The sequence below is a fragment of the Rhinatrema bivittatum genome, chromosome 7 (assembly GCF_901001135.1).
Source record: "Rhinatrema bivittatum chromosome 7, aRhiBiv1.1, whole genome shotgun sequence".
NCBI classification, from domain to species: Eukaryota; Metazoa; Chordata; class Amphibia; order Gymnophiona; family Rhinatrematidae; genus Rhinatrema; species Rhinatrema bivittatum.
In genome coordinates this window covers 164,129,418-164,145,719 of record NC_042621.1, presented here as the reverse complement: position 1 = coordinate 164,145,719, position 16,302 = coordinate 164,129,418, and the positions used below count along the sequence as shown (strand labels likewise).

General features: G+C 43.0%; 1 protein-coding gene across 2 annotated transcripts in view; it reads right to left on the bottom strand.

Annotated features, from left to right (window-relative positions):
• Positions 1–16,302, bottom strand: part of RASGEF1A (RasGEF domain family member 1A) — a 47,712-nt gene that overhangs the window by 12,859 nt on the left and 18,551 nt on the right. For both annotated transcript variants that reach the window (XM_029609469.1, XM_029609470.1), the window contains exons 3-7: positions 15,492–15,620; positions 8,177–8,314; positions 4,251–4,472; positions 2,873–2,947; positions 125–217 (exon numbers count right to left, since the gene is read on the bottom strand). In XM_029609469.1, coding sequence (XP_029465329.1) covers positions 125–217; positions 2,873–2,947; positions 4,251–4,472; positions 8,177–8,314; positions 15,492–15,620 — 657 coding nt within the window. The remainder of the gene's footprint in view (positions 1–124; positions 218–2,872; positions 2,948–4,250; positions 4,473–8,176; positions 8,315–15,491; positions 15,621–16,302) is intronic.

Sequence of the window (16,302 nt, the reverse complement as noted above, 5' to 3'; positions counted from 1 at the left end):
ATTGTGATTTTTCAAAAATAAATGCAGCTTTTCCTCTTTCTAAAGGCACCACACAGGACCTGCCCTAAGTAATCTACACAAGCACGGTGAGATGCTCATTAGTAGACAGATATTCAAAACGTACCCTACAAATCTCAGTCGCCACCAGCATGCTGAGGCAGTTAAACCAGTTGTCGTACGCCTCTAAGTTGTAGGTCTTGGTAACATCACTTCGGCACTAAAAGAGAAAAAAAAAACCAAAACTGTCAGGCATAGTTTAGCCTCACTCTAATCCCCAATAAAGATTAAAGTAAATGGATCCTGTCAGCACTCATTAATTGCTGCCCATGGTGATAAAACCATTACTGAATAGTTCCAGGCCAGCAGCATGAAAAGAGAAAAGCAAAAAAAAAATGAAAACGTGCAGGCACACATGGATATATATATATATAGATAACAGAGATAGAGAAAAATATATGCTTCCTTTCTGAACCCAATTAGAATCAGTCTCGCCTTCCTGCCTTACTATGATGAGTAGGGGACCATGCAGCCCAGAAAGCTAAACAGCTGCGGTTTTGTGTGAATAATCTGTAGGCACCTCCTTATAAAGTACAGGAGCTTCTTGTGGTCATTGACCAATTGCCTTCCGGAATCTGCAGCTTTTAAACTGTGTGTGCTGGAAGGACCCATGAAAGCAGAGCTTGGGGCTTTTCTTCCTTTCAGCCTCCATTCCTCTCACTCCTAGGGCCTAGAAGCCATAAACTAGGGGCTCTGAAGAAAACCGTATATATCAAGCAGCTTCCCTCAGCTCAGAGGGCAGGGAGTCCGCTGCCAGGGTTCCCCGAGAAGGATGCAGGGCATCTCTTTTCCAAGGACTGGAAGGGCAGCTGTGAGAGAAGGAGTAGGCTTGGGATTCGAAATGACATCTTCTCCTCAGCAACATCCTGCCAATCAGCTCATCCCAGAGGAAAAAAAACAAAACTCTCTCTTTGGGAAGGAACAGGTTTTGCACTAAAGCCCTTCTCCCCACACCCCAAATTCTCTATAGAGTTATAATAAGTTTTGAAAAGAAAATGTGAAGGATTAAAAATCCAGATTCTTAGGATGGATTTCATTACCCTAGCTCACCGTAAAACCAGTCTCAAAATTAAAGATAAGAAAGATATAAAGTTCAGAGATAATTGTGTACCTGAAGAAACTTATTCTGATCTGAAAATATATATACTTTTTTTTTTAATTTCTACTTATCAATTCAGCCTTAATCACAGGAGTTTGCAAGATCCAGACTGGATATGGTTACTGTCCGATGGACACTTGTATTCAAGCATTTGCACTTCTTCAAAAACAGTTTGCAACTATTCGTTTTGGGGTAGATTTTCAAAGGGTTACGCGCGTATGTCCTGGACCGCCCCTTTGTCCCGGGGCGTGGCGGCGGTCCGGGGGCGTGGCCGAGTGCTCCGGCACAGCGGCCTGTGCTGGGGCATGGCATGCTGGCAGCTGGCCGGCAGGCGTAACTCGACGAAATAAGGTTGGGGTGGGGGGGGGGGGGAACCAAAAAGTTCCCTCCCAGGCCACTCCGATTTCTGAACGGCCTTGGAGGGAACGGGGAAAGCCATCGGGCCTCCCCTAGGGCTCGGCGCGTGTAAGGTGCACCAGTGTGCACCCCCTTTGCGCACGCCGACCCCGGATTTTATAACATGCGTGCGGCAGTGTGCGGATGTTATAAAATTGGGTGTACATTTGTGCGCGCTGGGTGGCGCACACAAATGTACTCCACATGCGTAACTTTTAAAATCGGACCCATTATTCGGTAATAATCCAAGTTACGAAAGTCTTAAGAAAACTGACTGATTAATTCAGGCAAATCTGAGTAAAAATATTTGCATGTAGTAGCCTGATCTAAACTAGGTCAGTGGATATTTGTCCGGGTACACATATATATGTATGTATGTATGTATGTATATGTAACATGTATACAAAATGTGGTCATCATTCATCATAAGGTCCCACATACTAACTGGCCATGCATGTGTCATAAGAAAAATATATCACTGCATGGAATTCCACACATTTTTATTTCACTCATTATGAATGAATCATTTGGTAACTCATGGCCTGTCACTTATAAGACATTCATTCCTACTTCAAGGAAAAATAAAAGTGTTCATTGCGCATGCACACAATTATGTTCCTGTCTGTCAATCCAAAAGAACAGCTCTTTATAGACCAGCAAATTAAGGGACATGGAAGACGGGTCAATAGATGCCCTATAGGTGTCTTGGCTCCAACTCTACTCTCTCCTTCCAGAGCAGGAATTCCAGCCCTGAGATTAGGAAACATGTAAGATGTCATGTCTGTGGCAAGAGAAACTCTGACAAGCCTGCTCTGTTATGATGCAATACCAGCCGGACTACATTGCAATTTAAAGACCAGATTGACAAAACAATCTTGGCACGTGTATCAGTCAGAAATGGAAATCTTGCTAGATTCTGCATTGATAAATCAAGCTTTTGATGACCTGATGCCATAGATGATATATATATTTTTTATTTTATAGTCAATTATTGTTTTGGTTTTATTACTTTTTAATTGTTTTAACTGTGTTTTAATGTCTATGACTGTCAAACTTGCCGTTTGTTTCACTGTAAACTGCCTAGTAAAATTTTAAAAAGTATAGAAACATTAAAAATAAATAAATAAAAGTAATAAATTTGAGTTGGCCACTGTTGAGAATTCCAGATAAAATGTCCATTTCCTTTGATTTACTTAACTTCCCATGACTTTATATGGCAAGAGATGGCAGAGACTGAAATTGTGAAAGACTCTGGTGTAGTGTGGGTTTCTAATTGCCTGACCTACTTCTCCCTCTCCTACTACACACACCCTCGCATACCTTATGGTTTTCCAAAGAGTCCATATGGCTGACAATCTGCATGAGATCCTCTGGATAAATGTTTCCCAGTCTTTCCTGCAAAAAAAAGAAAAGAAAAAAAATGCAAAATATATAAAATTGAAAAACTAATAACCTGTGCATTAAGGTATAAGATATCAGCTACATTCTGGCAGTTAGCAACAAAGTGCAGTCTACTAGGGGTGTGCATTCGGATTGACCGCATTAGTAAAACGCAACTCATATTTTTTTTTTACTTAAAAAATTGATTCGACATAAACGATCGGATTTCCCACATATCGAACATAGATATGTTCGATATGTGGGAAATCGCGATTGTTGAGCCAAAATAAAAATATAAACCCCCTCACCCTCCTTAATCCCCCCCCCCGACTTACCACAACTCCCTGGTGATGGAGCGAGGAGTGAGGACGCCATTTCTGCAATCCTTGGCGAGAAGCATGTGACGTCGGCGGCACGTCGAGTGACGCCGGCGTCACGTGATTCCCGGCTCGTTCGCGCCGGACGGCTCGTTCGGCCCCAAAAATAACTTTTGGCCAGCTGGCCAAAAGTTCTTTTTGGGCCGAACGAGCCGTCCGGCGCGAACGAGCCGGGAATCACGTGGCGCCGCGTCACTCAGACGCGACGTCACGTGATTCCCGGCAAGTTCGCGCCGGACGGCTCGTTCGGCGCGAACAAGCCGGGAATCACGTGACGCCGACGTCACGTGATTCCCGGCAAGTTCGCGCCGGACGGCTCGTTCGGCCCAAAAAGAACTTTTGGCCAGCTTGAGGGGGTCAGGAGGCCCCCCCAAGCTGGCCAAAAGTTCTTTTTGGGCCGAACGAGCCGTCCGGCGCGAACGAGCCGGGAATCACGTGACGCCGCGTCACTCGACGTGCCACCGACGTCACATGCTTCTCGCCAAGGATTGCAGAAATGACGTCCTCACTCCTCGCTCGATCACCAGGGAGTTGTGGTAAGTCTGGGGGGGGGGGATTAAGGAGGGTGAGGGGGTTTAATTTTTTTTTTTGCACATATGTACATATACCCAACTCATTGGATTTTTTTTATGTCCATATTGGCCGCAAGTGGGACCCCCTTTCGGACATAAAAAATATGAACATAAAATTTTGCTCTGCACATCCCTACAGTCTACTAATAGGTTCAATAAAACATGATAAAGTATAATTGACTTAATACTGCCATTTTATTCCCTAATCACTCCATTCTTTTAATATTGCTGGACTTCTTTCTCTTCATTACATTACTTAGACTAAGTGAATGCTATAAACACTCCGAGTACACAACAGTAAAATCATTCAGGTAAATGCTTTAGCCGACAAAAAGCTCCGAGCGTTTGGCAAGGAAAATGAAGTCTCACCAGTTCAATATGCGTCAGCTGTTGTGCGAGGATCAAGGGGTCGCCACACACGCTCAGTATGTCCTTCTGGGTGGACTGAGGCTTATTCTTAAGAATGGTTCCCTTATCTGTGACCGGCTGCCGGATTTTCTCTCGGATCTCCTGATACTGACTGCGAGTCGAGAGGGTCAGGTGTAGATTCTGAGTCATCTGACTAATGATCTTCTTCACCGTTCCGTTTTCCTAACCAGAAGACAGCAGACCCGACAATGAGAAGTAGGAAAAAATATTTTCCCCCCATGAACACGTGCTCATAAGCGTGAACATTACTTGTGATTCTGAGCTGGCGTAAAGCAGTTTTATTTAGCGCATATTAGCTATCAAGTAGCAGGAAATTCCTATCGTGCAGCGAGATACAGTAAGTAGAGTACGCCTCAAGACATTCAGTTTTCTTGTTTGCATCGCTACCATACTCTGATTTGCTGGTTTTCCTTTCCAGCCTCTGAGGGGGTTCATTTTCAAATCATGCTCAGTGCTTCACTTAGGGTTCCTAAGTTTTAGGTGCCAACATTTTCAGGCAAATTTAGGGACCCAAAATTTTGTCTGAAAAATTGATCCTAAATTTACACATCTGAAACCATGTGCTCGGTGCTGAAAATTTGCCCTATACCCCATCTTGGTCCTCACATCTGCCCCCACTTTTCAGGCTCCTAAGTTTCAGCACTCAGTTTTCTAAGGGGTTGATTTAGGTGCTAGGTAACCTAGATCTTTTGACTATTGTGATTCCCCCCCCTTAACTGATTAGAGTATAAGGATCTCCCAGATACAGGGACCAAGGTCATTTAATATGGACATCTCAATAGGGTTTTGAGGATCTGTGATGTGCTGTGGTCTGTGTAGTCCTAAAAAAAAAAAATGGGAACATCTGCTGTCTATAGTGTCTAACGTTTTACTACCCAGGATGTGGACCTGGCTCTGAGTAATATTTGACACACCACTGGCATAACCAAACTCCTCTTCTTCTCAGATGTTTGCCTTTCGGATTTATTTATTTTTAGAATTTATAACTCGCACACCTTCAAAATGTTCTGGCAAGGTACAATGTGACATGCACAAGATTAAAAAAAATATAAGAACGAAAAGACATAAAAGAAAAAAAAAAACACACACATAATAGAAATGTGTGAACATAAAAAACTAAAATATAAAACAGACATTTACATGTCTGGAAAACATACAGCCAAAGAATTCAGACAATCTTAAGGTAGCAGTTTGTCAACATGCTGGAGGAAAGAGTGAGGACATACTGTATCGGCCTGACACAGGATACCCTCAGTCAGTGACCACTCAACAATGCTGGCTGGAGAAGGGAAACTCAGGACAGAAGGGAAACAAGTGAACTTTTTTGTAGCCAATCTGAAACATAACGGATACCCTGGACAGCCTGCTCAAGAACAAGTCTGAAAACCACAACATTTGTGGTACTCAAGGAGTCTGAAGAATCAAGTTGAAAAGCATGCTTAAACAAAAATGGTTTAAATGCTTTTTGAATGACTGGGGGGACGTTTTAGTCTGCAACTGTTCAGGTGCTGTGTTCCAGAACGGGGAGCTGGCGACAGAGAACCCTCGTCATATTTTTCATCAAGATAGGCTAAATGTGGGAAGGGTCTCTCCAGATCTCAGGGCTTGTGATGGGCTGAAAACATGTGGATTGAACTACTTCATGGCAATGAGATGCTATTTCATAGCTTATGGTTAAGCAGAGCTGGTTTGAACTTAATTCTCCATTGGATTGGGAGCCAAGGATGGGTGATATGATCTTGTATCCCTGAACCAGTCAGGATCCATGGAGCTGAATTTTTTTACAATTTGTAAGGCTCAAAGTATATTCACAGGAAGTCTAATGTGCAAGGAATGTGCTTTGCCCACAATGATTGCATTTTATCTTTTATTTCTATCCAAGATAAAAGGTCAAAGACTTGTAGGGGGAGGGGAGGGAATTTACACATATTTTACAAAGATTAACCAAAAATTAGAAGATAAGACATGGGAAAATAACAGCGGCAGAAGGCTGCTTCATTCTGTATTTCAGCATTTCAATGACTTTCAAAGGCATTTCTGTGGGTAAAACTGCTTTACTGGCAGAAGTGGCCAGCGATAAGCCAGCCTGCCTGCCTGATATGCGGGTGCACGTCTGAGCGCAGAGCCTAGAGCGGAGGCGTTCCTGGGGGCCGGGGACTTGCTCTTCCGCACACACTTCTGCATTTTACAAAAAAAGTTTGCGTGTAAATTCCCCAGAAAAAAAAAAAATCTGCGTGCCAGCAATCTCGTGTGCCAGAAAATTTGATCAGGTCATTTTCAAAGAGAATTTACACTGCGTCCTTTCCTTTTGAAAACTGGTACAGCTTATGTGCACATTTGAGTTGAGGTTTATGCTGGCTCTTATTAAAAGTACCCCCTCCAGTGGTCCAATATCGTTTGATTCAACAAATAGTGAAGAGAAAAAGAATTACATTTAGATGGGCACTAAAACAAGTGCTAGGAACGTGTTGTCAACTACAGTCTTTCCCCCTCACCCCCACAAAAAAGAAATATTGTGCTATGAAACATTACTTGAACAAAACAAACTTTCTGTTCTTTCCAGCTGGTCATGTCCGCTTGTACACTGGATGAAATAAAAGTGTATGTACGTTCAATAATAAGGACCTGAAAGCTTCACATCCTAGCAGCTCAAAATCCGCATTTCCCAGCTCACAGCATCAAACATTACTAGCACTCCTCCGTCCACGCTAGCATCACTGTCAACACGGCCGAAGAATCATTATATGATCATCCTTGGCCTTATTTTATCAACGTAAGGGCTCCTTTTTATTCTATTAGTCAAGTGTCCTGCACTCCTGCCATAATGGAAGTTAACACATTTCTTTGATAGCTCCCGCATGTGTCTAATTGCATCAGATCCCAGTGCATCCTCCTCCTGCTGCTGCCAAACCTGCTTCCCATCGACCTTACCTGCTTAAATCAAACGAGGCTCAATACGCAATTCAACTGTCCCTGCTTTCCTCTCCATATGCTAACTTCAGGGCCTTTTACATAAGGTTCAAATCCTAATTCTGGGGCACATTTTCTCTCTTGTTCTTTCCTGCTGTTTCTTCAGGTCTCCAGCACGGTCAGCGGGTTCATGCTTGTGCGGAAGGCAAACTGTACTGCAGCACAACGAGCAAAACTGTATGAGCACCCCCTGCCCAACCAGAGCCCTGTTTTTCAAAGAACTGAAGCTACCCTTTCCCTGGGAGGTTGCCTGAAGAATATAAAGGCTCACTGCCATATCAGGGACCGATTCTATGAGCTGGGTGCCCATTCTGCTGGCCTCTGCACCTAGCCAGTCCCTTTCGCTTCTTGCCCATCTCTAGTTTCTGTTTCTTCCACCAGCCCGTATTATGTTTTCTCTGCAAAGTCCCTGTCTCTCTTTTGGAGATGTAAATGGTCCTTATCAGTTCATGTTTAAGCCCGGGTTCAAGAATAACAGGAAAAACACACACACATTTTCTTTTCAGACTAACAAGGTAATGCTCCTTACATCAGTTCAGGGCTTACAGGAAAATGTGGAAGAATCTGTCAACGCCCGCACTCTGAGTCATTATAAAGAGACAAAATGATTAAAGGCCTGAAATGTATTCAGACTTATGCAATGAGTAATATAGAGTGAAGTAGGCAGCTACACTGTTTTTGTTTTAAGTTGCCATTACTAGAAATTCAGTTGCTAAAGCATTATATCTGTTTCATAAGCTTTTCTTGCATGTTGGAGTTATCCAATTAGATTAACAGTTGCCTAGCTACAATAAGGCCTAGAGTGGTAGGGTATGTATAAAAAGTGTCATACGCCCCGCGTATGAAGAGCTGGCATGTTTGCACAATTTACGCTCTGACCCTATAACTTCCCATACCTCGTCACACTGTGTGATCCGATGAGCAATCTCTTTCAGCTCTTTCCGTGCTTTCTCATCCTGGAAGTCATAGGGGAACGTTTCAGTCCACTCTTTCAGCAGTTGGATGATCTTGGCAGCAAATGACTTCAGCTTGGCCTGAAAGGAACGAGAGACAGTGTGAGCTACAGTACCTCTGAGACCGTGCCATGGCTGAACAGAGTCCCAGTTGCAAAGTGGGCCTGCCAGCAGCTTGTGTAAGGTTTTGGTAGCTGAATGAACTGTCAAGCAGGGAACTAATTAAGGGAGAATGTGATTGGAAGAAGCATGGCAGTGGCTTTTTTTTGGCCCATAGCATTTCTCTCACCCCAGTCCTTTACTTAGTTGAAAACAGGTCCCAGCAACTTCAGCAGAACTGAGAGAAAAAGAGGTGTCCAAAAAGTGAAACACAAGACCAAAGAAAACTGATAAGTCTTCAAAAGGCAAGTTTATTTTGATGAGATGTACATTTCAGTTTGGGAAAAGAAGTCACTTGATTTCTCTGGGCTTTGCTAAATGTTTGATTACGAATGCATTGGTCTCCGTGACAACCACAGAGCAGACTTCTGCATCAACTGCCTTGTGGTTTTGACCCTGAAAATAGTCTCAGCCGTTGACATTTGTGGCTCTGTAAGCATTGTGTCAAGGGCCTTGTGCGCTATGATTATGAATCCAAAGGGACCCCCCCCCCCCTCAATACAGCCACAACAATGGTGAATCACTTTTATTTCCACAGGAATCCACTCAACAGGAAAACAAATCTGTTAATTTTGTCTCTCTAATTCATGCTTGAGAAAAAGAAAGGTAATGAAAAAGGGAAGTTGAAAATGGCTGCATTGGTGAATGATGTCATTTAAAGCAAAGTTCCCCCTACGGTGCTGGTTATTTCCCTTCTGTCTGCCTCCCTGTCTCGCACAATTTGCAAAACATTCAGCAGAGAATTCAAATATCAGCAAAATAAAGATTATTTTTTTTAAAGGTGGACTTCTACTGTATAGTTATAAAAGATCAAGAGGAAATCCCAGCTGGAGCTGGGTCTTTTTTTCTCACTGGCTTTCTTTAGAAACCCAACTGACCTCCAGGAAAGGGCAATAGGTAGAACTCCTAACAGTTACTCTCCAAACGTCACGGAGAGGCGGTTCAAATAGGAATTATTATGGGGTAGCAGGCATGCCCGAGGTCCAATAAAATCCTCCCTCTCTATTTGCCATCTGTCCTCAGGCTTGACAATCTCACGTTAAACGAAACGCCTCGTATTTCTGTTCTGTTAGCAGGTCACCTGTGCGCTAGAAGTTGGTTTCATGTAAACACAGAAACAATGTCCAAAGTACAATGTTTACGTTGAGCTTAAGTTTGCCCGGTATGCAAGAATGCATGCCAGCAAAAAATTTTTTTTTCCATTCCCTTTGTACATGCACCAACCTCAACAGCTCGTCAGCAGGTGGTGCAAAGATTAATATTTTATCAGCAGGTACAATAGCTGAAGTAAACAAGATGTTCCCTTTCTGAGTGCAGTGGTAAAACCACATAACAACAACAAAAAGAAAGCATGCATTCCTGTTCCATGCTGCCACCAAAATCCACTACAGTGAAACGAGTTTCTGTTGATGCACATATGCCAGAAAAAAAAAAAAAAAGACAGAAGATTGCACAGAAATGCCAACTAGTAAAACTGGCTAGGGAGCAGCGCTGGCACACCTAACTGGTGCCATCGAGGCATGAAATGCCCAGATATCTCCCTTCTCGGGCTTAAAAACCCATGCCAAGCTGTGAATGCAGGACTGCCAGCACTCATTAGAACCCTAGGGCATGGGTGTAAGATGAACCAACCCTGCTGGCCTCACCACTGGTATTTGGGGGCCAAGGCTATCGGACCTGACTTTTGCAGTCAGAAAGAAATCGGGTTACAAACTAAAGCTGTTTTCACAAACAGAGCCCATGCTTATTATTATTATTATCAACAAGTATTTACAGTGTGCATTTCTACATCAGAGGTGAGGTTTATGATGATAATATTTATAATAAACTTAAAGAAACTCAAGATATGACTCACGTGTTACTATTGTTGCTATGAAGGGGGCATCATCTAATAGCAAACGCCCTGAACAGCATGCTTGTTTTGAAATTTTTTTGAAAGCATAGAGAAAAACAGCTTTCTTGGGGGGGGGAGGGGGGTTTCTATCATTTTTCTATCTTTCGCTCAATAATCTGCTACCTGTATATGTTGGTTATTCTGTCAGTCACACTCCAGAAACCATTATATGTGTTGATTTTTCTGGATATTTACTGACTCATTTCCTTCAGTTCTCCTCACAGTATTGTACCAAACATTTCCCCCTAACCCCCTTAATTAAACACAATAAAAACGCATTTCTCATGAGATGCACAGAGATGGTAATTTTCAACACGTTTTGTGTGAGTAAAACTGAGTTTGCATGCATGAAATGCCCTTCTGAACACTGCATAAGACGACACGCGCTACTTTTACCCACTGAGAGAAGAGCACACGCTGCCCACGGCACCCATACATCTAAGCACTGTACTTCCAGCCTCTGAGAAAAGCGACCTTCCGAGAGGTGGGGGAAGGACAGGGGAGCTAATATATGGACACAAATGCATTTTCCGCTTCCCCAATACATTTTTTATGGGCCCTTAGGCCTTTGGATTATTACAGTCCAATATTCCATGCTGAGCTGACTCCATTCCCCCTCCCTACCCCCAGCATTACCATTTTCTCTGCTAGGTACTATTGCTGGAGTAAAATGGAAGCACTCATGTCATGTCTCTGTGGGATCTATGAGGTAGAGGTTTTCGTCTATTTTAAGTCTATAAGAAAAATGCTTAGGGGAAGATTTTCTCAGGGTTATGCGCATAACTTACGCGCGTAACCCCGAAAACCTGCTCCTGCGCGCGCCGAGCCTATTTTGCATGGGCTCGGTGGCGTGCACAAGCCCCGGGACGCGCGTATGTCCCAGGGCTTTGAAAAAGGGGTGGGAAGGGGGCGGGGGCATGAGTGGTCTGGGGGTGGGACCGAGGCCTCCGGCATAGCGGCTACCAGAGGCAGGCGTAAATACTTGAAACAAGGTGGGGGGGGGATGGGTTAGATGGGGAAAGGTGGGGGGAGAGCGGAAGAAAAGTTCCCTCCGAGGCCGCTCCGATTTCAGAGCGGCCTTGGAAGGAACAGGGAAAGCCATCGGTGCTCCCCTAGGGCTCGGCGTGCGCGCATGTTATAAAATCAGGTGTACATTTGTGCGCGTCAGATAGCGCGCACAAATGTACCTCGCGCGTGCTTCTTTTAAAATCTACCCCTTAGTGCATAGGGCCCTAAAACTATTTTAAGATATATTAAGCTATTTTTTTTTTGCTTCCAATGACTGCTGATTAAAATTTTACATAGAGTTTAGCTTTGACAGTAGTAATTGCCTTTCTCCTTAAAGGCTTGCAGTAAAGACTCAAGGAATGTGCTTCAACCAACATGGAGAATTAACTTTCCATCCAGTCTCTCATTCTCAGGATGCTCTTGACAGAACTGCGCTACTAGCTAGTGACGTCCAAGCAGCAGGAATGATAAGTATTGTGGTACATGACCTCAAAACATGGCTTGCCGCCAGAGCTATCACTCACACGCTACTTAGACAGATAATCAGCCAGTCTTTTTTTGGGCCAATTTGTTTTGCAAATAATATAAAAACTGGTTTGAGCCTTTGTTTAACTCTTCACACCCGCTGTTATTTATTCTATGCAGAAAAACGTAATTGGAAGGTGTTGGCTGATGCTATTAATAGCATCGTGAATTGGTAACATGACTGAAGTGCAGACCCATTACACAAAGTCAAGTATGTGGAATGAACTTTCATTGTAAGATTTATGGAGGCTGAAATTGGCAAAAATATGCAAAGGGCAGGAGGTATTGCACGCCACCTATTAACCCCTTCAGCCTATTCCAAGACGCAGAAGCTGCTGTGTCACAGTCCTGCTCTCTAAATGTTACCAGATAGAAACAGAATTTGGAGGGGAGGCACACAGATATTTTGGAACCCGTGAGAGCTGCATTCTGTGGAGGACTTCTGTGACCTCCCAAAATATCCCAGTGTACATCAAGTTCAGGCTCCATGGCAAAGCTCGTCCACTTCATTCCATTTATATGCAGAACACACAGCCGGGACGCTTTCATTAGGCGCTCTACCACCTTCGTTTATTGTTCCAGAAACAGAACATAACGTATATTTAATTTATCATAAGAATCTTTAAAGTTTCAAGAGCCGGAACAAAAGAAATTTTAAAGGATTTTGGTTGCTATGTCAAATTAGTTGTGGACCATTTCTAAAGAGAATAGTAGATGGTTTTGAAAGCAAGCGTTAACCACTGTCCCTGGATTACTCGCCCTGGAGATAGAAGCTGGTGAAAGCTTTAGGCTCATGGAATCTTCTCGCATGCGTATTTTATCCTCTTCGCAGTGTCACAATCCTATTCTGATGACGAACACATCACATCACTTCCTAGAGTACCCAATTGCTTTTTCAACTCGTTACCACCATGAGGGGAAAGGGATGCAAGACACAAATTTGCCCTGTAAAGCACAAGGCCCTGACAACAAATATCAACAGAAGGTTCCCATCATCGGTCTCATCGGAACATTACTTTAGACACTTGTAATAGTTCAATTATTAAATCTAAAAATAGACAAGGGCTACAGGGGGAATACAATATATGAGATGAGTGATTCAGACACCTTATTTCAGGAAGTGATGGAAAAAGTAAAAAAACATCTGAATTAATAATGCTGAAGGAGAAAGGCACGTGAATTCATAACATTTTATTTTTAACACATCTTACCGCCAAAGTGCTCAAGACATAGAACAGAACAAACAACATTACAATCAAAACATGATAAAACCCAGTATTCAGAAACACAGTGCTACCTTCTTGGCTGAATAAAATACAGCACAGCCCTTTAAACTCTCTCTCAAGCTGGTTTCAAATTCATTTCCTATGCAGCTTTAAATGTATTTGAGGTCAACTGTACATTCTTTTCTGCTTTAGTGTACAGATCACCCCAAATGCATCCGAAACTCCCAAAATAATCCATTTCAAATGAAGTGGAAGGAAAGCTAGGGGAGGATAAGACTGGAAATGGCTACTGCTAACCGTTATCTGGCTCCCCGGTTTGACAGGGCATAAGAACATAAGAAATTGCCATGCTGGGTCAGACCAAGGGTCCATCAAGCCCAGCATCCTGTTTCCAACAGAGGCCAAACCAGGCCACAAGAACCTGGCAATTACCCAAACACTAAGAAGATCCCATGCTACTGATGCAATTAATAGCAGCAGCTATTCCCCAAGGGGCAGATTTTAAAAAATCACGCGCGAGTGTACTTTTGTTCTCGTAACGCACGTGCGTACTTTTGTTCGTGCAAGCGGCGTAGCCGCGCGTATCTTTTAAAATCCGGGGTCAGCACGCGCAAGGCTGTGCAAAATCGGCAGCCTGCGCACGCCAAGCCACGCATCCTGCCTCCGTTCCCTCCGAGGCCGCTCCGAAATCGGAGCGGCCTCGGAGGGAACTTCCTTTCCGGCGCCCCCACCTTCCCTTTCCTTCCCCTAACTAACCTACCCCCCCGGCCCTAACTAATTTCCCCCCTACCTTTATTTCAAAAGTTACGCCTGCCCAAGGCAGGCAGGCATGTCCCGGGGCTTGCGCGCGTCGCCGAGCCTATGCAACATAGGCCCGGCATGCGCAGGGGGTGGAAGGGGCAGCTTTTCGGAGGTTACGCGCGTATCTTATGTGCGTACCCCTTTGAAAATCTGCCCCTAAGTAAACTTGATTAATAGCCGTTAATGGACTTCTCCTCCAAGAAATTATCCAAACCTTTTTTGAACCCAGCTGCACTAACTGCACTAACCACATCCTCTGGCAACAAATTCCAGAGCTTTATTGTGAGTTGAGTGAAAAAGAATTTTCTTCGATTAGTCTTAAATGTGCTACTTGCTAACTTCATGGAATGCCCCCAGTCCTTCTATTATTCGAAAGTGTAAACAACCGATTCACATCTACTCGTTTAAGACCTCTCATGATCTTAAAGACCTCTATCATATCCCCCCTCAGCCGTCTCTTCTCCAAGCTGAACAGCCTTAACCTCTTCAGCCTTTCCTCATAGGGGAACTGTTCCATCCCCTTTATCATTTTGGTTGCCTTTCTCTGTACCTTCTCCATCACAACTATATCTTTTTTGAGATGCGGTGACCAGAATGGTGCACAGTATTCAAGGTGCGGTCTCACCATGGAGCGATATAGAGGCATTATGACATTTTCCGTTTTATTAACCATTCCCTTCCTAATAATTCCTAACATTCTGTTTGCTTTTTTGACTGCTGCAGCACACTGAGCCGACGATTTTAAAGTATTAACCACTATGATGCCTAGATCTTTTTCCTGGGTGGTAGCTCCTAATATGGAACCTAACATCGTGTAACTACAGCAAGGGTTATTTTTCCCTATATGCAACACCTTGCACTTGTCCACATTAAATTTCATCTGCCATTTGGATGCCCAATCTTCCAGTCTTGCAAGGACCTCCTGTAATGTATCACAATCCGCTTGTGATTTAATTACTGATTTAATCTCTCTCGTCGTATTCCTTTCCAGATCATTTATATATATATTGAAAAGCACCAGTCTAAGTACAGATCCCTGAGGCACTCCACTGTTTACCCTTTTCCACTGAGAACATTGACCATTTAATCCTACTCTCTGCTTCCTGTCTTTTAACCAGTTTGTAATCCACGAAAGGACATCGCCTCCTATACCATGACCGATGCTCTCTGTGGTGCTGTACCTAAGCTACTTTGTAAATTGTAAATTTGAGCTTCTCACTTGTGAGCTTATTCCCAGGAGTCTGTAAATGTAAATATTAGCCACTACCCAGCTTTGGTATTCTTAAATACTGTGGAGGTAATTTTCCAAGGAAAATGTAAATGTAACATACCATCGCAGTAATTTTCAGAAGACATTTACCCGCATTAAGTGCTACTATATATGCAATTGAGAAATGGGGTTTTGAAAACTGCTACAAAAGTAAATTTTTCACTGTGAATGTCAACTTTTGCCTACTTTGGAACTCTTTAGCTGGAAAAGCATGACATAAATAAAAGAAAAAAAAAAAAAAAAAAAGAGGATGATGATGATGAAATGGCATTTTAGAGAAAGTGCAGCCAAGCCTTTATTGTAGAAACACAGATGACTACATGAGAAGATGCACAGTAATCAAAGATATGGAAATTGCTGAATGTGCTCAGTTACCTTTTCCGCTTCCGTGCCAGTCTCAAGCTGCTGTTTCTGTCTGACACAGATCTGCCCCACTTTAGCCAGGAGCTCACCAGGGTGGATAAAGACACGAGAGCTCAGCAGGAAAGTAAAGATGTAGGTTCTCTGGGAAAAGCAAGCAGAAACACGAAAGGGAAATAGTTACATGTCTCAGTGGGAGGCAGGAATGACAAGCTTTTTTTGTCAACATCTGCATACAAACTAGTGTAAATATTCACCGCCACAAAGATTCGCTAATTCATCAGACAGAAACCCATGCAAGCTGTCAATAAAGATCTTCTGCCTAAGGCATACAATAGAAGAATATCAGATATAGCAGCTATGAAATGTTACATTTTGAGATACTGTTAATACTTTATGGACACTATTTTGTTATTTTATCTTTTATATTATGTTTGTTATATTGATCTTGATTTTAGTTTAGTTGTTTTTGTTACATAGTAATTTTATGTTTTGCTTATGTAATCCACTGTGAGCCTGTAAAGTGGAAGTCTAGATATTAAATGCTCTAAATAAATGTATCTGGGAGTGGGTGCATTACAGGTCCATCAGCACAAAGTATTTGCTTGAATCCATGTTTGACCCAATTGTTTGGTTGGTCACTATAAAAAAAAACAAAAAACAAACACCCCCACCCCAAAAAAAAAACCAAACCCCAGAATCAATCTAAGTCTTTATTCCCACTGACATGCAAATGTGTTAATGGCTTTTACTGACAATAATAAAAAGAGTTAAGGATGGCAGAGCAGTGGGAAACAAACTGGATATTTCCCAGGACTACTAATGA